Below are 27870 nucleotides of genomic sequence, written 5' to 3'. Positions count from 1 at the left end.
TATTACAATCTGGCTCCTATTAATATTATCCCTACGGAGATAAATCATTGGTATCTTCAGCTCTCATCTTTCTGATCTGCAACCAGAATAGAGACCAGGATCAAGAGGAGAACTAGACCTATGCCAACTGAAGGAATCAAAGATGCTTAGTTGGCCAAAATTGTTTTCTCCATTTCAAAAATGGGAATATTAATACCTTGAGTAGTTAAGTGATCTGTTGAGTAGGTAATGTCAGTGTCTGAACTGAACCCCAAATCTACTCTCTCAAAGTGTTTTGTTCTTTCCCTTGTGCCAGGTATCCTAAACTTACGCAAGGAATTCTTAATCTAAGGTCCATGATGACTTCAACATAATACTAAAATTTGGCTACATTTTTTTAAAATAATGATTTAAAATAAAATTCCATAAGACAAGATAATAATACATGAAAATCATATATCAAGTTATTTACTGTTTTTCAGTTAAACACACTGCAATGAATAAAGATAACTACAAATAGGAGTGAAATGAATGGATAAAAGATTAAGCACAAATATTCTAAATGCATCACCTTTGTATATTTAAGAAACTTTATTTTAAGAAATAAAGCATTAATTTGGATTTAGCTCTAACCTCACTGTAAGTTTATTTAAATCTTATCTCTCAAAAAAAAATAAATTTTGTCCAATACAAATCAAAAATCTCTTCTTAATAATATACCAATTGACCTTTACGGAATTAGAATAATTAGTATCAGAATTTGAGGGAAAACTCCCCAGAAAAATACGACATTTTTTTCATCTTGCTAAAACTCTCTCAATAGTGAGAAACAGTGTAATCCTGAGAAGTTGAGGGCAAAATAAATAGCAAGATCATAGTAGGTAGAAGCAAAAATATGATACTCTTTTTTTTTACAGGCAACAGAAATGGAGACTAACTCAGATTCAATCTATTTTCCACCACAAGGTCATGTCCCAGTGTCCACACTGTATTACAGGACAAAGAAAAATAATCCACATTTTCACAGGTTCCATGTAAAGGGTGAAGGTCAAACATTTCGTTCTGATGCACAAACTGAACCAGTGAAAAATATGAAGGAAAAACATCCCAGTTATAGTCTTTGAAGTAAGTTAGATAGAGAACAATGTCTAAGATCCATCTTCAAATGACTTAGGAATGGATATCTTCATATAAATAAGACACATTCATTCATTTGATAACAAACTACTGAACATTTACTATGTGCAAAGCAAGGTACTTGACACTACATAGGATGCAAAGTACACAAGTCCTGTTCTATAGCAGTTCAGCTCTCCTATTTTTAAAGTTAAGAGATAAACTGCACTCAGAGTAAGAAGGTTCAAATCAGCGATGCTATCATGAACAATTCACCAAACCTTTATTAAGTTCTGATTATATGCTAAGAATTAGATATTACCTGGTCAAGAAAACAGAATCTTGCCCTTAAGAAGCTTACCTTCTATTCACTACCTATGTGACTTTGCACATGTCACTTCAGATGTCTCAGACACTTCATTTGCAAAATGAGGAGAGGGACCAGATCATCTCTAAAACGTATCTCTAAAATCTATGATCCTAAGGTGTATACAAAAAAATAGGCGAATAAATAAATAAATAACCAAACTTCAAAGCCTTTTTTGTTAGTGCCATAACAATAGTATAATCAAATATCTGTATGGAATTCAGAGACTGATACAGGGAGACTTTAAGGAAGGAAGAGATAGAATTTGAACTAATATGCCTTTAAGGATGGGTAATATTTTTATAAGAAAAAATAAGGAGTGATATTTCTAAGAGCTGGAAAACAGCTGAGAATATTTGGAGAAAAGTAAGCATCCTGGTTTGGCTAGTGTAGTATATGTACAGGAAAATATTTGGAGATGAAGCTGGAAAGGTAGAGAGATACAGCTTGGGATCTAATGATGAAGTACCTAGAATGTCAAGCTATGGAGTCTGGACTTTATTCAGTAAGCAACAGCAAGACAATGAATATCCGTTAGCTTGTAAACTGAAAAAATGGATATTGTATAGAAATAATGGGAATTTAACTTTACAAATCTTGACCAAAAAAAAAAAAACCTCTAAAAAATGGGATGAAGGGGACAGGTAGGTGATGCAGAGGATACAGCACCGGCCCTGCAGTCAGGAGGACCTGAGTTCAAACCCAACCTCAGACATATAACACTCACTAGCTGTGTGACTCTGGACAAGTCACTTAACCCCAACTGCCTCACCAAAAACAAACAAACAAACAAAAGGGATTATATCCAACCACTTTTTAAATGATATATCAGAATTAGAAAAAAATTTAGTCCTGTAACATATCATTACCAAAAGCATTTATTGAGTATATGATTAAAAAATTCAGAAAACTAGGTGCCTAAACATAAAAGTCATAACCATTAACTGTCAGGAGTTTGAAATATGTATCCCCAACTGTTGGGGCCCCTCTGAAACTACCTGGTATTTAACTGCTTTGCATACATGCATATACCACTGTTTAGCTATTTTCACTTGTATCCAACCCTTCATGATCCCAATTTTGGAGAGATTTCCTGGTGAAGATACTGGAGTAGTTTGCCATTTCATTCTCTAGCTCATTTACAAAAGGAGAAATTGAGGCAAACAAGTAACTTGCCTAACTTGTCCAGGGTTAAGTAACTCACACAGCTAATAAGTGTTTGAGGCCAAATCTGAATTCAGGTCTTCCTAACTCTAAGCCTAGCACTCTATCCTCTCTGCCACTTAGCTGCCTTTTGTGTATATGTATGTGTGCATATATATACATACAAATACATATACATATACACACATGTCTATGTGTGTGAATATGTATTTATTAAATTTCATATGTACTTACTGCCTCCCGTTAGGATATATGCTCACTGAAAGGAGTGATTGTTTCATTCTTTTTAGTTATATTTTCACAGCCCAGTACAGTTTCTGACACATAAAAGACACACAGAACAGTAATATTTGTTGACTGATTGATGTTGTGGGCAAATACCAATGTATTTACTCATTTCAGGTATAATAGAATGTTTCAAATGAAATCACATTAAACTTCACTATGTTAGGCCTGACAGGGAAAAAGAAAAGTCCTTTAAGCATTGAACTGACTGGAACCCAACTGCACAAATCTAAAAGATTCCTAATCCCACCCCCACCAATGAAAGCATTTAGCAACTAACCAATTACCAGGAACTATTGGCCAAAAAAAAAAAAAACCCAAAAGCAAAAACAAAAACAAAAAACCCAGATTTGAGGAAACTCATCCCAAGAGACCCATTTTGCACAATACTTGACAGAAAAATTCATTACTCATCACAATGAGGGTAAAATATGCTGCAAATAATAGAAATATATAAAATGAGGTCGGAGGTTAGTTGACTACATGGCCTGTAATGCCTCTTCTAGCACTATGGTTTATGATCCTGTGATAGGGCTTGGATATTATTGGTAGATGCAGCACAATTTCATTTGCATTAGTACCCTCCATATGAATGCAAGTTAAATTTACATTTAATTTTTGAGTGTTCAGGCATTAAAATAACCCATAAGATTGGCTTCTTTTATGCACCCTAAAGTATACAACAATTTTTTTTCAAAAACCCACTAAAAATATAAGCTCATATTTCAGAGGCTCTTCGTTAAAAAAAAAATGGTAAGAATTACTGGTGTATTGGAAAAATCACCAAATTTTGTGTCCAAAGACTTGGATTTGAGATATGGCTCAGCTGCTTACCATACTAATGTGGATAAGTCATGTAATCCATCTAAGCTTCTGTTTCCTCATTTGCAAAATCAGTAAAAGAATAAAGTACCTAAATTATTGGGATATTTTGAGGATGAAAATAAATAATGTCTATCAAGTCCTCTGTGAATAATAAAGTCTACGTAAATGCCAGTAACTTTCATTATGATTATTTCAGCTCAAATATATTTTAAGATGAGAAACATAAAATAATTGAAGCACAAACTATCCTCAAAATTACTGAATACTAAGGATATCAATCTAAAATAAAAAGTATTAGTAGATTCCCTTCCTGAATAGATGTCTTGTTGTAGTAGGGGGGCTTGCGTATCTCCATTAAACTATGAGCTATGAGAACTATGCTGGATAGGGTTACCCCAGATGGAAAGGCCCCAGTGGAGAGTTCTGACAAAACGTGATCCACTGGAGAAGGAAATGGTAAATCACTGCATTGTCTTTGCCAAGAAAACCCCATGGACCAGAAGGGCTTGGCATGTTATGGTCTATGGGATCATAAAGAGTCAGATACAACTGAACAACTAACAGCTTAGAAAAGAGTAAAATAAAGTTTTATCCTATCTTTTGGGATTATTATGTTATTATATCATTAGATATTAAGTGTATATTAAAATGCATATTAAATGTATTAAAAATATACATTGTGGCAATAGTGTTTTAAAACTAGATTGAAACACACACACACACACACACACACACACACATTTTAATGCTTGGAGAATATGAGAAAGAACAAGTCGCTATTCTGCTGGGCTTGGCTCTACCCAGGCCTAGAAATCTTTCATTTCATAAATACTATATTGAAAAAAAATACAGACCAGTCTTTATAACCATAGGCTGGAGGAACTTTCAAACACTGAGAACTTTGATGACAATGTGAAAGCATCCACAAACTCTTTGAAGAACAACATGCATTTAAGCTCCAGACAACCTTTTAAAACAATCATTTTGCTGCTATAGGACTTGATGAGGGGAGAAGGTCTTGTGGACCACTACAAATCTTCTAAAGGAAAAAGCCTCACTCTCAAATCCTTTGTGAAGATTAATTCTTCTACGAATCTCAAGCTCAGTGGCAGAATACTCTCCACCATGACAGGATGTTAAAAACAGGGAACTTTGTTCTTTAGACCTAACCACTTTCTTTGTCCATCTTTTTTTCCTTTAAGAAAGAGGCTTCAAAATATATTTTCTAGGAACCTTACACATATTTGTGGCAGTGATATTATTTTATACACCAATGGTCTTCAGAAAACATTACATTAGTTGAAATCAATTTTGTAAACAATTGACTTGTATTATCAAAATGATAGCAAGTTGACTAGATAAACATGCCCCGCACATTGTGAAGTGGTCTTTTTCCTAGAAACCTGGTTTAAGAAAGAAATAGTTTCTGTTCTACTATATAGTGAAAACTGCAACACATGACAGCTCAATTTTACTGAACCTGCCTAAGACCACGGTCATTTTATGGAGGCACACATTCTATGTGAGGTCAATGCTGCTGCTGATGTATTGGGAGGCAATGGCAATAATCATTACAATGATGATGATGATGGTGGTGGTGGTGGTGGTGGTGGTGGTGGTGATGATGATAAACATTTATGTGGTGCTTTTACGTTTTCTAAAGTGCTTTTATTTACATTACCTCATATGATCTTCACAACAACACTGTGAAATAGGTGCTATTATTGCCTCCATTTTGATGATGATTAAACTAATACTTAGAGATTCAGTGAGTTGTCCTGGGACACACAGCTAGTTAGTGTATGAGGCAGAATTCAAAACCAGTATTTCCTGATTCCAAGTGTAGCAGCCTATTCAATACACTGCATTTTATCTCAAAATAAGTTCATTTGGAAAGAAAAGTTAAAAAAAAAGGAAGGGAAGGAGGGATAGAGAGATAAAAGAGAAGGAAGGAAGGAAGGAAGGAAGGAAGGAAGGAAGGAAGGAAGGAAGGAAGGAAGGAAGGAAGGAAGGAAGGAAGGAAGGAAGGAAGAGAGAAAGGGAGTGAAGGAGGAAGGGAGGGAGAGAGAAAAGAAAGAAAGGCATCAAAGAATCAAAGTCAATGTACATAAAGGACAAGGGGAAAACATTTTAAAAGCACTGTTAAACTATTCTGATTCTCCTTTGTTGTTTAAATTTGGCAAAATTCACCAGCTTATAACCATATTCATAGGTACTTCAGGGGCATAAATGAGGTAATACAGCTTTCTAAAAGCCACTAATATTCATTCTATCATCTGTTCCTTCTATAGCAAAAGAATGTGGTTCAATTTTTTTCAGTGTTCTCATAGATTTAACAATCCCCACCCTCTGCTTTATTCCCTCAAGTATCCTCATTATGCTTTTTTAATTAATAGAAGTAAAGTTCCAATTTGGCAGCATGGGATAGTTAAAGAAACAATGAAGGGGGGTGGGAGGCTACTCAGTTCAGTCACTAACTGTATAAAACACTGAATTCTCTGAAAATTGGTTTTATCATCTGTAAAATAAAGGGGTTGTAATATGTGATCACTAAAGATGCTTCTGGTTCTAACTTTCTAAGAACAAATTATACAAATCAAAGCAATTTAAAACACATCATTGGCTTTAAAGGAAAATATTCACTTTATAGAAAAGTAAATTGTATTATAAATTAATAAAATTCAAAAATTAAGCAAATGTTTGTTTCTTAGTTAAGCACTACTCAAATCTAAAGCAGCTGAGGAAATAAAAGTTGAATGAAACACTCACGAAGCTTACACTCGCAAAGCATGCACACAGTTATCCATATGACAGTAAATGCATGAGAGAAGTATAAAACTAAGTGCTGTCTGAAGTCTGAGGGAAATGATTAGCAAAGGAAGCATCTGAGATGGGATCATAAGACGGGTAGAACTTCGACAATAAAGAGGAAGACAGCTATTCCCTAGTCAAGGGACCAGAGGCAGGAAAGTACATGACAAGGAAATAGAGACTAACCCAGTTTGGCTGGACAACAGTGCGCGGAAGGGGACAATATGAAGTAAGGATAGAAAAGTGGGTTGATGCCAGCCAGACTGTAGAGGGCATTAAAAAGCAGGCAAAGAGGGCAGCTAGATGGTGCCGTGGATACGGCGTGGGTTCTGGAGTCAGAAGCAGCTGAGTTCAGATCCAGACTCAGACACATAATACTGTGTGACTCTGATTAAGTCACTTAACCCCAATTACCTCAAAAAAAAAAAAACAAACAAGCAAAGGAACTGTCTAGGGGGTCAAGAGAAATCTATTAACAGAGAGAGAGCAGTGGTTAGAAAGACTGACTGAGAAAAAGGAGCATGTGGTGTCTTTGAAGCCAAGTAAACAGACAGTTTTCAGTTACAGAAAGTGGCCAACAGTATCAAATACTGTAAATGGGTCAAGAGGAAAGAAGATTTTTTTTAAAAAGCCAAAATTTTCTAATTAGTAGGTTACAGACGATCTTTGAGATAAAGTTCTCATATGACGGAGGCAGAAAAGGCCATCTAAAAAGGAGAATGAAGACAGTAGTAAGAAAATAGAGGTATACACATACACATCTTTTTCAAGAGGGGAAAAGAAAAATTGGACAATGGATAGATGAACGAATAGTCAAGTTAGAACTGGAGTAACAAAATCTAGTTTGAAGGCAGATACAGAGCTGGCAGAGAGAAATAAAGATAAAAGTAAAAACTAACACTAAAAATCAAGAAATGCAAACATACAGGGGGGTAAGGGTTCCAAAAAAAAGCTTAGCACAGCTTTAAGCTTAAGTAGCTTAGATTTTTGATATTGTATCCACTAAAAATTCATCTCAATAAAACATACACGCTTAACTTTCTTCTGTTAGGCAGACTTGGTATTTCATACCATACATCTGAAGCCTCTTCAACTAAACCATGATTTCACGTATAAGGTACATTTTAATGCTACAAAATCTAATGCTGTTATCTTCAACACAATGAAATTCTTATGCACATTAAACAACTTACTGGGAAAACACTCACACTCTCATTTTTTTTTTCCTAAGTATATTTGGTGGGAGTTGAGGAGACTTCCTGCAAGTCTGAGTATCTTCTTTGTAAATGCCTTATTGAGCAATTTCCTGTTATGTAATTTATAAATTAGGTTGCCCCTTAGTTCCTTCCCTTCTATTCCTTCCCTATGGTAATATTCTTCTGGTTTTAGAAGAGATATAAACAGAAGCAATCAAGTTAAGAAAATACAAATCAATCAACTTTGTCACCAGTGACCTGTCTCTCTGGCAGGATAAGTAGGGAATGCCACTAAAATCACTGATGAAAATGTAAAGCTTTAAAACATGGTCTGAAAAAGGGTTTATTAACCCAGGGGAGGGAGGGGACCTAAGTGCAAATGTTTTGGGGTTTTTGGGGGGGTTTTTTTGGTGAGGCAATTGGAATTAAGTGACTTGCTCAGAATCACACAGCTAGTAAGTGTTATGTGTCTGAGACTGGATTTGAACTCAGGTCCTCCTAACTCCAGGGTCAGACTCACTGTGCCACCTAGCTGCCCTAAATACAAACTTTTAAAAAAGTATTCTGATAACTGTATTTCAATATAATTAATTTCCTTTTGTGTTTAATATAACATCAAATTGGTCACTAATAGCATAATATTTTATATGGTTAATAAAATCCTCTCTAATGTATTTTAAGAACATGATTCTGAGAGGAGGCACATAGGCATTACCAAAATGCTAAAGGGATCTACAAAAAAATAAATAAATAAAAGGTTAAGGACCATAGGACTAAAGGAACAATTTGCATTCTAAGTCTTGTACCTTAGTGGAGTATAAGATTACTGTGAAAGAGAGGAATGGCTCTTCATGCCATGCATGAGAATTACTCTCATTATTTTACTGTCACTCTCATGTGATAGCAAAAACAAGATGTTTTCCAGAAAGTGTTCAGTTAATTAATTAAAACTATTCAGCTTCATCAACCCCATTTATGTCTTAAGCTCTTACCAAATTTTCACAAATTATTACTAAGTCCAGATAGAATATTCCTTAAATTAATCAACCTCATATGACAAAGATATTTTATGATGCTCACCTATGTTTAATTACTGATTGTATTAACTGATACTGATTCCAGCTGATGATTGGTTGTCTACAATTGGATATCTCAACATCTTAAAAAACGTTAAACTTCAGTCATTTTCCCACTCAATGGAAACAGACTCTACTTCCCATTAGTTTCATTGTAACCACTTCTCTCCCTTTCCAGATCTCCAACTCTGAAGGGATCTTGTGCACTTCTATCTTATCCCTCTGATCTAACATTTGAAATAGTACAGGAATATGAAGTCAACTCATCTCCATTTAATCTTTTTTTTTTTTGGACTCTAGGGATAACATCTCAAGTTTGAATTTGTTTTTTGGTATCACTTTATTAGATTCTTTCTGTTGTCCAGTTTCTGCATTCAAGCAAACTTCTAGCAATGCCTTTTGTATTACACAGCACTGCAACAGACACTGACAGAGGATGTCGTTAGTTGGCTCAGTGGCTGAAGCACTAGGTCTGGAGTCAAGAAGGCCTGAGTTCAAGTCTGACCTCATACACACTTACTAGCTGTGTTACCCAGGGCAAGTCATTTAACCTCTGTTTGCCTTAATCCATTGGAGAAGGAAGTGGCAAAACACTCCAGTATCTTTGCCAAGAAAATCTCATGGACGGTATGGTCTATAGGGTCACGAAGAGTCAGACATGACTGAACTGAACAACAGATGCTGACAGAGATACAGAAATAAATTAGACAATGATCTGCCTTTAAGAATGTACTATCTAGAGAAGATGATGATATGTTGTTCATTCATTTCATTCATGTCTGACTTTTATCAACCCATCTGGAGTTTTCTTTTCAAAGACAGTAGGGTGATTTGCCATTTCCTTCCGCAGTTCATTTTACAGATGAGGAAACGGAAGCAAAGAGGGTTAAGTGACTTGCTCAGGGTCATACAGCCAGTAAGTGTCTGAGGCCAGATTTGAGCCCAGGAAGATGAGTCTTCCTGACTCCAGGCCCAACACTCTACCACTGCACCACTACCTGACCCGGGTACATAAATGTCCTTAATACAAAATATGATTTATGCAAAGAAGAGACATAAAGTGCTACTGAGAATTTGGGAAAAGGAGAAATCCTCTTCTGCTCAAGGGCATCTAGAAAATTTTTTATGGATTAGGTGGCATGTTTCAGTGGAATACTGAAGAATAAGGAGGCGGGAGAGAATGAGAAGATATATGCACTGTAAAGGAAAGTTCATGCAGGGGTACAGAGGTAAGAGAAGGACTGGTCTAGTCTGACTAGGCACAGAGTAATGAAAGAAAAGTATCATGGAAAAGTAGAATGGAGTCTGATTATGGAGTACTTTGCACAGAGTCATGTTATAAAGAGCTGTGAAGACTAGCCTAAGTAGGTTGTACTTTGCTGAGCAGACAATTAAAGGTTTTGAGTAGGGTACTGGGGTCAAGTCTGTAAATTAGGAAGACAAATCTGGAATCAGAGTGAGGGATGGATTACAGTTGGGGGAGACTGTATGAAGGGAAGCTAATGAGAGGCTAGCAACAGTCTAGGTAAGAAGAAACTGATGACTATGTAGTGGAAATAATGGAAATAACAGTGGAAATAATCAAAGATTAGAGGATGAAACGCTGAAAGGAATCTTCATTTTTAAAGAAAAATGTGTTACAGAGAGGTAAGTAACGTCCACGGTCACCTAATAAAAAAAAAAGCCAAGATTCAAATATGGGTCCTCTTACTACCAACCCAGTGCTCTTTACACAGCCTCTACCTGAAAAGTAGGAGAAAACAATAAACGATGCTCTAGAGGTACAAGAGACACTAGCTGGAAACTTGGGAGCAAAAAGAAGGAAAAATATATGACCATGGTGACTAAGTGAATGGTGAAGCCATTAAAAAATGAAACAAAAGAAAAGAACTAAAGAGCAGAGAACAGGTTTGGGGAGAAAACCATGCTTACTTTTGGATCACATATAAGAATGCGTTATCATTTCTTTCTATGAAATCGATACCTTTATTACCAAAATAAAAGTCTATGACATATAAGTGCCTACAACATACCAAAAAAAAAAAAGAAGAAGAAAAATCCGAAACAAACACAAGAATAGTTCTGCTCCAAAAATGAATCAGCTACCTACACAGGATGTGAATAAGTACCCTGAGAGTCTCTCAAAGCTACTTCAATTTATATCAAAAGTGTTTCTTGTGGTCAGAAAACTGCTGTGAGCTCCTCTTCTCCTCAGGAAATTATGCCAGCTTTCCAGCTGCCCCGTGACACTTCGCATCTTTCACTGAAGCCAGCTGTGTCAAGACTCCCATCCATTCTTCCAATAAACTAACTAGATAGCTCAGCTTATCTAAACGGCTGTCCTCAGCTGGGACATGTGGTGACGCGGCAGGATCTGGTTCCTGCGCACAGTTCTGACAAAGAACACGCCAGAAGACAGAGACATGACAGCGCCCCTCACCCCAGTCTCTCCTTGGTTCCTGTGATAAAAGGGCATTTGGAGACAGTAGCCAAAAATGCCAGCTGGCTCTTCCTTTGTAGCTGTACCACTCTCCACTTCCCCCTTTCTCACAGTGGTAAACTTCAACACTCTGGACCAGTTAATTGAAAACTTCTTTTCCTACCAATGAAAGTGTAATGACTCTAACCCAAACTGGGTTCTTAAATGACATCTTTGTCTCCACTTGCTTCTCCTTGCAAACATATTCGAACGTATTTTGAATAGTTCCACAGTAGTATTTTCCTCCACATTCCACAACTCGATCATAAGGTCCCCAAAACAGCATCACATATAACCTTATAACCTCCAAAGGACAGAGCACAGTATCGTGTACACACCGCGTAAGAAATAAACACTTGCTAACTGAAAAAAAAATAAATGAAAATAATAAATCTTCAAATCTTTTTCCTTTGTATGAGCTCATGATTCTCAAAGTCTAATTTATTTTTCCAGAATGTTTTTTTTTCTTTTCTCTCAATCCACTTATGATCCATTTGACTCCAATCTTCTAACCTTATACCTGGATGATAGGTTCTCAGGTTCTTTTTTTTTTTTCTGGTGAGGCAACTGGGGCTAAGTGACTTGCCCAGGGTCACACAGCTAGTAAGTGTTAAGCATCTGGTCTGAGGTCACATTTGAACTCAGGTCCTCCTGACTCCAGGCCCAGTGCTCTATCCAATGCACCACCACACCTAGCTGCCCCTGGATACAGGTTCTTCTGGACTCCTCTCTACACCCAGCACAGAGGTCATTGTCTATTTCCTCAAACACTATTTGCCTGTTACTGAGATACAGAAGAAAATCACCACAGTTTTTTTGGCCTCCACTGTCAATTCTGAAATGCTAATAAGTTTATTAATCAATGTTCTTCAACTGGCAAATTCAGTAAGATTCAATGATTTTTTTTTTTCTCCCCAGATTTCCCCTCTTAATGCTTTCTTCTTTTGGCTTGAATCATACTTTGCTCTCATGATTCTCCCCATACCTCACACATTTCCTAGAGGTAGAGAAGTGACCTAGAGTCAGGGAGAACTAAGTTCAAATCTGGCCTCAGATACTTACTAGCTGTATGATCCTAAGCAAGTCATTTAATCTGTTTACCTCAGTTTCCAAAACCATAAAATGGGGATTAAAATAGCACCTACCTCCCAAGGCTGTTGCGAAGATCGAATGAGATAACATTTGTAAGTGCTTAGCACAGTGCCTGGTACTTTAGGTTGTAAGCTCCTTGAGGGCAGGCACTGTCTTTCTTTTTATTAATTGTATTCTCCAGCATTTAGCATAGTGCCTGGAACATCATAAGCCCTTAATAAATGTTTCTTGGATTGGTACATGATTGGCACTATATAAATGCTTATTCCCTTCCCCTTTCATTGACTCCTTCATAGGTTAATATCTTCCTTATGTCAATAAAACAACAAACACTTATTAAGTATATACAGTGTGAAAGGACATAGATCTTTGGGATGAAAAGATCACTCATGCCTTTCAAAGAGCATATATATTCTAACAGTGGAGACAAAGTACACAGAAATAGGCATAGATGAACAGGGATGAGGACTGGATCTGTGATGTGACTGGCATAGGCAATGCCTAGGTGAGAAAACATCCTTTGCTGCTGCCAGTTGGCACCTTCTTAGAATTTCCTGAATCACACCGAATCAGTGTAAGGCTCTCTCTAATCCACTGAGTTTTAGTGAATCCAGACAGATTGAACTGACTGGTTTTTAAAAACTAAGTAAACCAGTTTCTCCTTTTGCTTCAGTTATGGTTTGTAAGAAGGTTTTTGTTTTGTTTTGTGTTGTTTTTGGATATACACATACATACATACACAGGTATATACATATGTGAAGAGAGAGGAAGGCCAAATAGTATTCATGGTTATTGAAGATGTCCTATTGCACAATGAAATTCACATTGTAACAAATTATTGGAAATCATTTTGATGATTGTTGGAATGGAGTCTAAGGAGAGAGTCTGATGCCGAGTAATCACCTCGTGATACAAGAAGCACTTGAAGAGCTTGAGAATAAACATTGGGAAGAATAAAAAGAACCCTAGACTGAGTAAGATTAAGTATTTACTGGGGATATGAAGAGAAAACAGAGTTCTCATGGTTGAGAAGCTTACATGCTTCTAGAGGACACAGTATATACACATACAAGTAAATACACGGTATAAAAAAGTTATACAAAGTAACATGTTAAGTAACTTACTCAGGGTCACATAAATGGTATGGATCAGAAGGAGGACCTACACATTCACATCTTCACAAGTTCCAAGCCCAGCTCCCTATTCACAATACCACATTGACTTGAGAGAGGAAGTTGAGGGGACTCTTGAAGGAAGGCAGGGATTCCAAGAGTTAGAGGTGAAGAGGACATGCATTCTAGGCATGGAGGACAGCCAGTTCAAAGCTACAGATATGGAAGAGGGAGCGCTGTATGAGGAAGAAGCAAGATGGCATGGATGTATGGCTGGAATAGAGAGGGAATATGCCCGACAAGACTAGAAAGGTTGTATAAAGCCCAATTGTAAAGAGCTGTAAACAGCAAAGTCAACAGAGAGTCACTGATAGGTACCAATTGGGATGTGGAGAGAAAGAAGTATGACAAAGTTGGATCAGCCCTCTTAGGAAAATCACTTTGGGAGCTGTACAGAGGATGGACTAGAGTATGGAGAGTATTGGGGCAAGAAAACCAATGAAGTGGCTATTTCAATAATCAAGCCAAAAAAGCAAAGAGGACCTGAACTGGGATGAAGGCAGCAGGAGTGGAGAAAAGGGGAGGTATACGAAAGAGAATAATAATAATGCTAACAACTAACACTTATATAGTGCTTAGTATATAGTAGGCACTGTGCTAAGCACTTTCCAATGATTATTTCATTTGAGATGCTGCGAAGATAGGAACAAGAGTTGGAAACTTATGTTGTGAGTTGGGGGAGTGGGAGTGAGGAGTGGAAGACACTAAGTTTGTAAACCTGGGTGACTGGAAGGATGGCGGTGCCCTTTAGAGCCTGGAAAAAAGATAACAAAATCTGTCTTGGACGTGTTAAGCTTGAAATAGGACACTAACTTCAAACTTTCCAACAGGCAACAAGTGTTATGGGAATGGAATTCAAAGTCAGTCAGGAAGCATTTATTAAATGATTATTATGTGGTAAGCCATGTAATAAGTGTTTAGGCGACAAAAAAAAAATGCAGTTAACAGCCCCTGCCTGTAAGTAACTCACACTTTAATGGGACAGACATGGAAAAGAAATGTACATACAAGAAGTGTATAGCATAAGTGAGAGGTAATCTCAGAGGGAAGATGTTAGCAATGGGAGTGGGGATGAAATGAGAGGGACAGATGGGTTAGAGAATAGACACAAGGCAAAAGCCACTTGCAAAATACAGGATTTGCAATGAGATAAGGGGGTAGAACATTGTCAGGAGTGAAGGAAAGGAAGAGAAAGGGGACCGATTGAGGAGAAAGAATGTTGTGGGTAAGGGAGGGATGGCAAGAAGGCCAGGGTCCTTGGAAGGTAAAGCAGATTGAGAAGAGTTAAGAAGACTGGAAAGACAGGAAGGGGTTAGATTTTTATAAAGAGGTTTAAAAGGCAAGGGATTTCAAGACTTAAAAATTTAATGTCATCTTGATCACACACACGCACACACACACACCCACACCACCCACCACACACACCACACACTTCCAAAACTGAAAATTAGGAGGAATCAAAGGAAAGGAACAAGGAAAGAAATAAGTATTTATATAGCACCTACTATGTGCCAGGCACTGCACTAAGGCTTCACAAATATTATCTCACATTATTCCTACAACAACCATGGGGGGTAAGTGCTATTATTATCCCCACTTCACAGTTAAGGGAACACGGGCAGGCAGAGAGGTGAAGTGACTTGGTCAAGGTCACATAGTGATTATGTGTCTAAGGATGGATTTGAACTCAGGCCTTCCTAATTCCAGGCCCACCAAGCCATCTAACTAAATCTAAACAGTCATTTTGCAGATAAAATGTGAAGGAGAGTTAGATATATAGTACATCATTACAAGAAGAGAAAAGATACCTTCAATCATTTTTTTCTCTGTAGATAGTTTAGCAGCCACAGAAGGAACCTGGTACAAAAAGTCACAGAGAAAAGTGGAATGTGAAGATTCTTGAGGTAATCCACTTTCAAAATGAATGTCATGTTTGGGGAAATCTATAAAGAAAAAAAAGAGAATAATTATTGTGTCCAAGAAGTACAAAGGAAACATGAAGATTTCATAAAACTACGCAATATTTATTTTAAAGACATATGTATGTTATACTACATGCTGTTTGTAAGTACTCAGGTCGTATTCCAATTAAAATTTAATTTGATGTTGATTCAATCATTTGTGTTAGATTAACTGTTTATATATCTACAATTCACATAATTATGGTAACAAGTAATTTGTTTCTTGAACTTTTCCCTAAAACGAAATAACTACTTTGTGAGTTTTTATTCTCAAAATCAAATTTTAGTGAGAATGAGTAACTTTACTTACTAGCAACAGGTCACTACCCTTGGCCATTCTTTATACTTCTGCGCACACCATATGAATCAGTAATAAGTATTTATTAAGCACACTGTACCAGGCACTGTGCTGAGCGCTGGGCACATAAGAAGCAAAAGAGAGTCCCTGCCCTCAAGGAGCTTACACTCTAAGAGATATTAATATTTAATTCTATTTTAATGTTATGTTAAAATTGCACATGCATAGAATTAAAAATCTGAGGAAAATGCAAACATTTGGGAAAATAAAACAGTAAGTGAAAATTACCTGAGAACTTATTGTGATAGAGAAATTCCATTTGCAGACTTTGTCCAGCTTTCTTAGCTAGCAAGTAGGGGGTGCTGTAAACAGGATCTCCAGTTGCACACATTACATCAGCTCCACTAAACAATAACGCCATTGTTTCAAGAACATCTGGTTTAACTACTGCAGCACACAAGGCCTGATCAATATTAAAAGTTTAAATATATCTACTAGAATATTTTAGACTCGTCATACAAAATCAATAATATACTTTTTTTTTACTCCCAAATGCAACAACTGCCTGTTGTTGATAATGACTGTAAACTTAATTCTCAATAAATTAAAGGATTCGGAAATACGAGACTGTGATGTCTTCAAGTCACAGGAACAAAAAGCATTCTTTTCCCATCTAAATAATAATATGCAAAAAAAGAGCTACTGTTAGCTTTTCATTCACAATTCTCTATATCAAAGATGATAATGTTTAAAGAAAAGAAAATCTCCCAAGTATGCTATATTTACTTGAAAAGGGGTTTTTTGCCCCAAATATGCATATGATCAATGTCCTGAGACTTAAAACATTTTAAGCAAAATAAGGATATGATTCTATGTAAAGATGATCCAGGAAGGCCTAAATTAATTGACCTGTTTTCCTTCCTTATGGTTCTATCATAATCTGCCTCACACTGTTATAGTGAAAATGAACAGCATTAACTCTCAAACTACTTGCAAAACACTGGTTTAAATAAAGATAGCACCCTATCTCACAATCTGCTCCTGTTTGAATTATATCACTGGAAGTTTAACTTTAAAAGAGCCTAAGACACACTGTGGAAAGGAAATTCCAAATTTCCCTTTTTTAAACTGTGTACACGGGTAGAAAACAGTAAAGACTGAAAATAGAAACAGTAAAAACAGAAATAAATGGTGTCACCAAAGGAAATAAGAATAGAGGTGATGATATAATGACAAAGAATGATGATGTAGAAGTAAAGATGTCGAAAGGGTTCAAACAGACACTACAGTACAAATAATACAAAACTAAGCATTATATAAAAAGTGAACTGTAATTGGAAATTAATTGGCATTGTGTTATAAAAATCTGTTATTCCCATAGTATAACCCTTCATGTTAGCTTAAAACAGGATACATGAATCTCATATTTCCAATGGCATATAATAAATAAATGAATTGCAAATTAATGAATGAGAACGCTTCAGGGGTTAGCTGATGACTGAACAAAATTAACAAATGAATTTAGCTTTGTAGATACTTGGCATACAATGACTTCTACTTTCCACAAAAACAAAGTGAAGAATAGTCATTATTTATGGATTTGGTAATTCCTTGGCCATTTTCTTCATTTGGTATTTATGCTTGGAACTATAAGTTTAAGGTTTGCCATGCAGCTTCTATGTACAGGTTTTTAAGGCCCAACCTTTTTTTTTTTACAAGGCCTAAGGCAAAAGACAGTTCAGAAAAAGCAATAATTTATTTTTCATATGTTATATATGTATTCATATAAATAAATTTATTTTTCATATATCCAGTATTCCTAGTCCTGGCAGACTGGTAAGGTAAATATAATATGATTCTAGTATTTATTATTTATACTCAAAATTCATTAATAAACAATAAGAATATAATAGTTAAAAGCTAAATTGATGGAATTTAAAAATATAAAAATGCTAGTTTTTCTAATAAACTCATAAGTAGCTAAAAGTAGCAGTGGGTGGATTAATTAAACTTAGACTGCTATAAGTACATCTATGCCTGAAAATGTGTGATCTTCAAAAAATCTAAAATATGTAGAACATCTTGAGAAATATTAGATTCTCTGAGATTCTGATATACTGTACCCAGCATGATCAAAATAAATTTTTAACCACCCAAAATACAATCTTCGTGGACAGCAAACGTCCTTTGACACATGAAGACAGGAAAAAATAGCAGCAACAACAAAAGTATGCATGTGTGCTAGGGGAAAGCTGGGCAGTCCCTGGAGACAGCTAATTGGAACTTTGCTCCAAATGCTTTGCAAGTGCCTTAGATTGCATCTTTCCATGGGAAGAAAAGTAAGGAGGGAGAGGTGGTTCTTATTTGTCTCAAATGAAAAACATATACCCCATATTTTTAGATGGAAAGGAACAGTGCTGAAAATACGATAAAATGAATGAAAAGGAATATTGATGAAAATGAGATAAAATGTAACCATTAAAATGGGCAATGCTGCCTCAACATATGAAGCAGCACCCTCAACATATGAAGGTGGCACAGCAGATAAGAGAGCCAATACTGGAGTCAGGATGACTCATCTTTGTGAACTCAAATCTGGCCTCAGACACTTACTAGCTGTGTGACCCTGGGCAAGTCACTTAACCCTGTTTGCCTCAGTTTCCTCCAGTATCTCTGACAAGAAAACCCCAAATGGGGTCACATGAGTTGGAGAGTTATGTTTAGTTATGAAGAACAGCTAATTCCCTATAATGCCAAATAAAGTACCACAATACTTGGTCATTTCATCAGAGAAGTTACATAACTGAATTTAAACTCATAGTTATACTCCCCAGATAGAGTCATAAATTATTTCTTTTCCTTTACCACCGACATAGCTATAAAGTGAAATTTGAAAGCCACATCTTCCTAAATAGTTTTATCATACCTTGTTTAATTCTTCTTTGGTAAGAAAGGCTAAAAGGGTTTTTCTGAATCGTCCTTCTTTATATTTCTGAGTAATAAAAAGTTTTCTTTCTTCTACTGGAGCATCTACATGTAATTCTTTATCTTTTTGAAGATTTCCAGCCCAAAAGTCATTTGCTCTTTTGTTGCCAATGACGATAAAAAGCTGGAATAAAAATATTAGACATATAAAAATGTGATTGCAAAATCATTTTACAGACTTTAGTTTTGCTTAATGGAGTCAGGAACTTGTGTGTATGCATGCGCACGTGCGTGTGCGCGCGTGTGTGTGTGTGTACTGAAAAGAAGAAAACTGTTAGATGAAAGAAACAGAAGAGAGTTAAAAATCAGTTTACTACCTAAAACGAGTATAAACACATACAGGCACCTACCCTTTTTTTCTCATAAAGTAACACTGTTAAAGGTAGAAGGGCATTCAATTTTAAGTACAGCATGATTGTTTCCCACGCTTAAAATTTTTTCAAAGAAAAACATACTAATTTTTATTATTAGATATCATTTATAATTTATTTATTTATTTATAATTTATATCATTTATATTTATAATTTATTTTTATATTTTATATTTATAATTTAATCATTATGGCTCATTACATAATTTTCTTTTTATTTATGTTGCTTGGAATTAGGGATAGCTAAATGTGATGGGAAAAAATGGTCTTCAAGTACAGTAAAAATAATGAGAGAAAAGTTGCTGAACATATGGAGCTAAGGAACACACAACAGGCTGTGTGGAGGAAGAAGCAATTATTTGCCATCCGAGGAAATATGATATAGACTCAAAAATTGAGATATCTTCCAATAAGGGTTGGAGGAAGAGGAGATGAGAAATAGCTATTGGTAACTGCCTGCTGGGGGTAATGAGCCAAGTATCAACCTACAGCTACAACAGGGAGGTCACTGGTCTTTCCTGGGCATGTATTCAAGACATCATAACCAATCAACCAACATAGATTAAACACCTACTGTGAGCCCAGGACTGTGCCTCCTTCCCAGGGCTTGTTAAAACAGATAATTTCCAAAGACACAAATAAAGATACCTGCTAGAGATATCTAGCAAATGTATAGCAACACATATTTTCTTGACTGCCTAATAACAATTCCATCATTCATAAGGTAAAAGAATGTAGAAATTTTTCTCAGGATCTAGTACGTAAGAAGAATTCTTTGGTGTGGTATGGAAATGATGGGAATCTTGCGATGAAGTATACCAATCAATCTTAGAATTTATAAGAAGAAAGCTATCAATGGTCTAAATGTACCCTAGATTGTGAAAGAGTAGATTTCAAAAGCATTCAGAGAAAAAACACAGGTATGAAATGACAGACTAGAATTCTACAAGGGCAGTCAAACTGTGGGTGGGGAGCTCTTGTGAACAAAATCCTGAGGAAGCAAAAATGATGTGTTAAGTGACGAGCAATAAAAAGAGAATTGTTTTGAAAGATCAGTGGATACACAAGGGCCTTGTCAATCAACTTGGAATTTTTAAAAACACATAAAGATGAAAACAAGAGCCAGTAAAAAGGGATGAATGCAAACATGTGGCACGGACCTGCAGGAACAATATCAGGTATGCTAAATTTCACAATGTGCTGAAACTACTCAGAAAAGTTTAGACCCAAAAGGGTTTTTTGTTAGCTATCTGAGGCAAAGCAAGAAGATTACAGGAAGAATAAGATCACTGTCCAGAGTGAATGGGAAGATGACAGATGATGGCAGAGAGAAGACTGAGCTGCTGAATTTGTATTTTGTTCATGTGTGCAATGCCCCAGAGGGGATATTTGGACTACAAAGGACAGGACAAATATGGCTGGTAGAAAGTTGGTGCCCAAGGTACAAATGAGATAATAATAAATGGCCTAGCTGAATTTATCCAATTTCATAAGTTTTCACTATGTCAGGCACTGATGTAACGAAGTCAAAAAAGAAACAGTCTTTGCACCTCAAAGAGCTGACATGCCACGAGAAAGCACTTAACTCATCATATGGCCCAGATGTAATATATACTCAGATAATCAAAGAAAAGTCCTAATTTTCAAAAAAAAAAAAAAGAGAGAGAAAGAGATGTGAACAAAAGCCACAAACCTCAGAACAATGAATTTTATTTTGATTGCTGAAAAAATCCTAGAACATATTTTTAAAGGACCACTTAATAAACATCTAGAAAGGAAGTAGTTAACTAAAAGATTCAACATGACTTCACCAAGAAATAGGCCTTGAAGATGACACTTTTCAACATTTAAAAAAAGAAGAAGAGGACCAGATCAGGTACAACTACTTCTGGGGAAGAATTCTTACCCAAACAAAACCAAGGGTAAGAGGCACTTGCAAAAGATTAAATGGTTAATTTTGATTAATGAAATTAATTTTTTTTTGCATGAATGAAATCAATGTGGCTAAGTTAAGATGGGAAACTGAAATTAATAAAAACAATCCTTACATCACATATCTCTGATAAAGATTTAATATCGAAGAGATACAGGGAAATATCACAAATATACAAAACTAAGAGCTACTCCCCGAGATGTATCAAATAATATGAAGAAACAGCTCTCAAAAAAGAATCGAAATAATTAACAAGCACAGGAAAGAATTCTCCAAATCTTGAATAAAGTAGGTCCAAATTAAAACAAAGCTGAACTTCCACCTCAAATTCAGCAGATTGGCAATTAGAACAAAAACTCCAAACAGTCAATGTTGGAGGGGCTTTGGAAAAATAGGCAGAGTAAAAAACTACTGAAACTTTGAACCGGTCCAACTCTTCTGCAACTGGGCATTTTGCTTAAAAAAGTAACGTACGTGTGTGTGTGTGTGTGTGTGTGTGTGTGTGTGTGTGTGTGTGTGTGTGTGTGTGTGTGTGTGTGTGTATTCTTTGATATTCCCTTAGGAAGTCAGAAACAGAAAGTTTCTGTACACCAAAATATTCAAGAAGCACCTGTAGTAGCAAACCAGTGGTTCAAAGTAGATACCCATGGACTGGAGGATGGTTATTCATACCATATGAGGATCAGCTTAAAGAACTAAGAATATTAAGCCTTGAAAAGAGAAGACCTGGGGCAGCTAGGTGGTGCAGTGGATAAAGCAGCAGCCCTGGAGTTAGGAGGACCTGACAAATCCAGCCTCAGACACTTGACACTTACTATCTGTATGACCCTGGGCAAGTCACTCAACCCCACTGCCTAGCCAAAAAAAAAGAATGAAGAGAGGAGAAAAGAAGAGAAGAGAAGAGAAGAGAAGAGAAGAGAAGAGAAGAGAAGAGAAGAGGAGAGGAGAGGAGAGGAGGGGAGGGGAGGGAGGGAGGGGAGGGGAGGGGAGGGGAGGGAGGGGAAGGGAGGGGAAGGGAGGAGAAGAAAAGGAAGAGAGGAAGAGAGAGAAGAGAGGAGAAAGAGAAAGAGAAGAGAAGAGAAGAGAAGAGAGAAGAGAAGAGAAGAGAAGAGAAGAGAAGAGAAGAGAAGAGAAGAGAAGAGAAAGAAGAGAAGAGAAGAGAAGAGAAGAGAAGAGAGAGAAGAGAAGAAGGAGAGAGAGAAAGAAGAGGAGGAGAAGAGGAGGAGAAGGAGAGAAGAGAAGAGAAGAGAAGAGAAGAGAAGAGAAGAGAAGAGAAGAGAAGAGAAGAGAAGAGAAGAGAAGAGAAGAGAAGAGAAGAGGAGGAGAAGAGAAGGAAAAGAGAGGAGAAGAGAAGAGAAGACTTATGGGGGATGAGACATCTATCTCTACCTATATTAAAGGTTGTCAACTGGAAGAGGAATTAGACTTGTAGCATTTGGCACCATTTGGCACCAAAAGGCTAAGCTATGTGTAGAAGCTGTAGAGAGGAGAATTTAAGGTGGATGTCAGTAGAATGATCTGGCTCGAGGCAGTGGGTCATCCTTATTGAAGATGTTTAAAGCAAACACTAGATGACTGTTGGGTATGTTGTTGAGAAGATCATCTTTTCGCTATAGGTTGGACTAATGAGCCACTGTGGTGCCTTCATATAGTGAAATTCTGTGAAGAGCAAAATACTAGACTTTGGTTTATTTTTTTAAAAAAAGTAAATTTTAGCTTCTGATTTGTTTATTTATGCTCTTCCCAATTCTTAACTGGATCCACTTCAGTGTTCTGTTGTATTTTGTTTTTCTCCTAATCCAGTTCAAGAAGAAAGTTAAGTCAACCTGGGGCAGTAGAATAGTGATGAACTGGAAGTCAGAGTACCAGGTTTGAACCCAAGTGCTACCATTTTCTTGTAGTAAAACATGGTGTATCACCTTGGAAAAGTCACCGAACCACTTTAGACCTCAGTTTCTCCAGGTAAAATGAGGAGGTTGGAGCAGACCTAGGGTTAGAAGTAGGGTTCTAAGGCCTCTTCCAGCACTGGCCATGATCATATTTACTATAAAAATATTTAATACTACAGAAGTTATTTTTAATATATGTAGGTACATATGTATGTGCATATGTGTGTGTCTATTGCAACATACTGTCATTTAAGTAGTTATATTAATTATATCAAGCTATATCATATTATATATTGTATTATATTATATCATATTACATTTAGCCCTGTTATTAAAGAGCTATATTTAGTTCTTATATATGGTTAGGATTTTATCAAAAAGCTACTGAACCATTTGATGTCCATCATCTGACATCTTTTATATGGGCATTTCCTGTCCCATTAACCTCTCCTTTGTGGGTTATGTTGAAATATATCTGTGGATCATACCTCAATGAGTTCATTGCTCCAGATGCTGGCATCCATTTTCAGACTGCGAACTTTTGAATCTTTTGGTCCTAAAGATCGATGTTGTCCTGAATGACAAAAAAAATAAATTAATACAAGTTTTCAACTTATTTTTTTCATTTAAAGTAGCCTTTAAAGAAAAAACTATTCTTGCCAATAAAATTTTATAAATCCAAATAAAATGAAGAAATATTTACTAAGCCTATAATTTACTAATACCTATAATGAGGTATTGTTAGAGGCAATAGGAAAAGAGTGTTTTTACTTTTATTTTTAAAAATAGTCCTTATCTTTAACGACCTTTCATTCCACTAGGAAGGTTGTGATGTGCATATGGGTAAGCATGACTCAAGGAAGCATGTGATAGGTGAAAGTTGGGGGTAGACAAAATTTACAAAATAATTTAATAAATTCAAAAAGGGGCAAAATACTTTGGAGGTTTCACAAAGGAAGTAGCATTTGAGACAGATCATAAAAGAAGAAAAAAATTCTAAAACTCTGAGATTAAGACAATGAATATTCCAGGGATGGGAGACATCCAGCACAAATTCATGGAAACAGGAGCCAGACAAATGTTAAGTTTGCAGAACAGGTAGTAACTTAAGTTGGCCAGAAGACTGAGTACACAAAGGGGAATAATGTCAAAAGAGGTTGGAAAGGCAAATTGAAGCTAGTTTGTGGAAAGCTTAAAATGTCATGCTAAAGAAGTTTTTAAAAAAACTGTAAAGATAACAGCAAGTCAAGAAGAAGAGTTCCAAGTGTAGGCAGAAGAGTAGGTTCAAATCCTTATTATATCCTCCAATATTGCATTCCTCTCGTCATTTTCATCCCCCAAAGGAGAAGCAACAGAGATGACAATTAGCCTTTTGCTCAGTTTCTCAAGGCTAAGAAGAAGGTAATTCATCATTCTATTGCTTATTTTTCACATGATACAACATCATTATGAAATTGTTCAGGGTAGGGACATCTACTGAAGGCTTCTGACATATTCTGTACTGGTCAAGCAGCATATGTAAGTACTGTGCTCAGGCCTGGATTCGATATTTTAGTAAGACAGTATCAAGCTGGAAGTTGCCTAAAGGTGGTAATGAAGATGGTGACAGGATTTAAAAGCTTGCCACACAAGGTTCAGTAGAAGATAGTGGGAATTTTTAGGCTGCAGAAGAAAATACCTGGGTTACATGAACTCTATTTTCAAGTATCTTAGGGACTGACATGTGGAACAGAGAGTAGATTTGCTTGACTGCTAAGGGCAGAAATAGGCGAAATATGCAGGCATCACAGAGAGGCAGATTTTGGCTTAATGTAAGAAAAAAAATTCCTAATAATTAGAACTGCCTAAAGGTGGAATAGGTTTTCAAAGGTGCCAGTGACTTCTCTTTAACTAGGGCTGTTTAAGAAGGGATTTAACAAACACCTGAACTATTGCAAAAGGGACTATTACTCAGTTATAAGTTAGACTTGAAAAGCCCATAAAGTTATCTTCTAATTAGGAGATTTCTATGATTTTATAATTCTATGAAATTAGTAAACATGAGCTTAAAATGTACACACGTTCTCTAACATCTTTAAAATTTTCTAACATAGCATCCTTTTTATAAGACAGAGAATTTTTAAAAAATCACTGTATAAGTTTAAGACACACGCCTAAAACCAAGAAAATAAAACCTGATGCTCTGAAATTGTCATTTTTAAAAATCCACATATGGACCAGTTGGTAAGAAATGTGAATACACGCTTACAACATTCAGCATTTCACATCTCACTAAGTCACATCCAATGAAGGTTTACAATCATCATTGTCAGCACCATCATCATTATCAGATAGAGGACTTGACCCGTGACAAAGCAAAGGAATGGATGCACAACATTCCACTCCCCCTGTACCAGCAGCTTGCTCATCATTAATTACCTGCACACTTCTTACAAATGACAACACAGAGATTGATGGATGCCCAGTCAGGATCTGGTGCTTTACAATCAGCACAGTTCTTGTTTGACTCATTGAACCAAATCTTCTCAGCTACTTCATAATCCGAGAGAGTTTCTGCTATCGATTGCTGCACAGCTTCAATCCACTCTTGCTTCTCTTTTTCCGACTCTGCTGTAAAGCTGAAACAATTGACTTTTCTGTCTTATTGATCTCCATTGTAAAGGCCAATTAAGCAGAGGGCATGGTTTGCATAGTCATTGCATACAAAGACGGAATCACAGTTTAAAAATCTGCCCTCCATACAAATTTAAGAATGACGGCAGGTTCATTTTTAATCCACTTTTAGTTGAAATCATCAGAAATATCCTATTGTATTTCTCAAAATAAATTAAGGGCTATCTTCCTTTCTATGCTTCTGGCTTTATGTATTTTGAAAGCAAATAGTCATAAAAATCTCCCCTGACCACAGTGCTACTCTTACCTTAGTATATAACAGGCTTAGATGAAAAACTTAAAACTTCCCAAATGGCAGATGAAGAATACTCAAAAAAGGTCTGTAACTCGATCCCCAATTCACAAAGTACCTCCTAGCCATGCAGTTTAGCTTAAACTAAAGCTAAAAATGATCACATTGCACATCAGAGCTGGGGATTTAAAACTTAAAAACTGAATGTGAACTAAAGGTCAGATGGATTTGAGGAGTTTCCCCAAATGATTGTTCTCTATAACTAATTTACACAATCATCAATGGCAGCTAGTTAATGCAGAAGTTAGAACAGCGAACCTGGAAACAAAAAACCCTGAGTTCTAAAACTGCCTTAAATATTTACTAAATGTGTGACCCTGGGCAAGTCACATAGCCTTTTGCAAACCTAGTTTACTCATCAGTAAAATAGAAATAACAGGCTTGTAGTGAAGATAAAATGATATATTATATAGAAAGGACTTTGTAAATCTTAATGTACTATGTAAATACTAGCTATTATTCAAATCATGAGATAATTCACAGATATAATTGCAATATAATTGTAATGCTTTAATTTGGTTTTGTCCACTTAGCTATATCCTAATAGCTCAGTGCTCTAAAAATGTGACCTTATACTGGATGTGACACAAGATGGCTTATATTGCCTTTCTGAAAGTATATAAAACCTTTAATTTCCTCCTCAAAGTATATGCTATATTAAGATGTAAGAGAATTCAGAGAGGTCTGATAAATGCTACATTATATCCGGAAATAAAGCAGTGGCTTATGGGGCTAGCATTTTTTTTAAAAAATTGGAGAACTTACAATCACCAAGATATTCATAAATTTGGTTCCTACACAAATACCTGGTCCTACACTGGAACACATGGTCATAAGCCCATACTTAAGTTTGCAGCTGGGTCTGGAATTCGTGGATGCAAAACTAAAATGTGTTATCCTATCTTCAACTATCATCTTTAAACTGCAAAGACTAAATTCTCCATTTGTGAAGCAATGTCCTTGGTTTCTTGGTGTCAATAGAATAATAACTTCAAACAGAACAACAAAAATCTCCAATCAATTATATTAAAAATCCCTTGAAAGGATTATTGTATTATCAGTGGCCTATAGCTAATACTATTTCTTCAGGCCTTAAAGCTAATACCATGAGGGGCAGTTAGGTGGTGGAGTAGATAGAGTACCAGCCCTGGATTCAGGAGGACCTGAGTTCAAATCCGGCCTCAGACACAAGACATTTACTAGCTGTGTGACCTTGGGCAAGTCACCTAACCCCACTGCCTGACCAAAACAAAAAAACAAAAAAACAAAACCTAACACCATGGGTACATAGGTAACCTAAAATAAATAAATTCACTGAATTAAGTTCAAAACTTATCAAGTGAGTATTCATTATACGATTAGGATTATGTGAAGCTATAAAGGGAATAATACATTCCTTGGCTTCAAAGCACTTAAAATCTTATTTTGAAAATTTTTTTGAAATAGAGAATAAAGCAAGACAAAACTGAGTGACAAAATATGCTTATTCCATTTTCAGAATCTGGTATATATTGTGGGTAACTCTCTTTACTGATGTAGATCACACCACAAATAAATTGTTTAGAATTGTACCACCCTCCCCCAAAAAAAAAAATCATCATGGGTGGGCCACCACCTGGCAATGAGATAAAATGCTACAAAAGGTCTTGAAGGTAAAACTACTTATCTTGGAAGGCTTCAAGGGTAACATTACATATACGTCTTGTAGGAAGGTTGGGATTCAGATAGGCAAAGAGAAATCATAGCATTGAATAAAAAAGAGTAAGGTTTGAAAAAACATGCGAGCTCTTTTCCCTTTTATACCCTTTTTGTTAATTTCCATGTGGACTTATATCTGTAGAGGGAATCATTTACACATCTGTTGACAGAAAAAATTAAATCTTTTTAAGTTTAATCATATGTACAG

The 27870-nt window shown here is 36.2% G+C and overlaps 1 protein-coding gene across 1 annotated transcript in view; it reads right to left on the bottom strand.

The window, feature by feature from the left end:
• Window positions 1-27870, bottom strand: part of ARAP2 (ArfGAP with RhoGAP domain, ankyrin repeat and PH domain 2) — a 239216-nt gene that overhangs the window by 95098 nt on the left and 116248 nt on the right. Inside the window, 5 exon segments of the mRNA XM_078148406.1 lie at window positions 15371-15505; window positions 16110-16284; window positions 18748-18930; window positions 23488-23573; window positions 25418-25617. Coding sequence (XP_078004532.1) covers window positions 15371-15505; window positions 16110-16284; window positions 18748-18930; window positions 23488-23573; window positions 25418-25617 — 779 coding nt within the window.

This window comes from Phascolarctos cinereus, unplaced genomic scaffold, assembly GCF_003287225.1.
Source record: "Phascolarctos cinereus isolate Bilbo 61053 unplaced genomic scaffold, phaCin_HiC Scaffold_9;HRSCAF=440, whole genome shotgun sequence".
Taxonomy (NCBI): Eukaryota; Metazoa; Chordata; class Mammalia; order Diprotodontia; family Phascolarctidae; genus Phascolarctos; species Phascolarctos cinereus.
The sequence above is the reverse complement of the archived record's forward strand: the minus strand, read 5'-3'. Positions and strand labels throughout refer to the sequence as shown.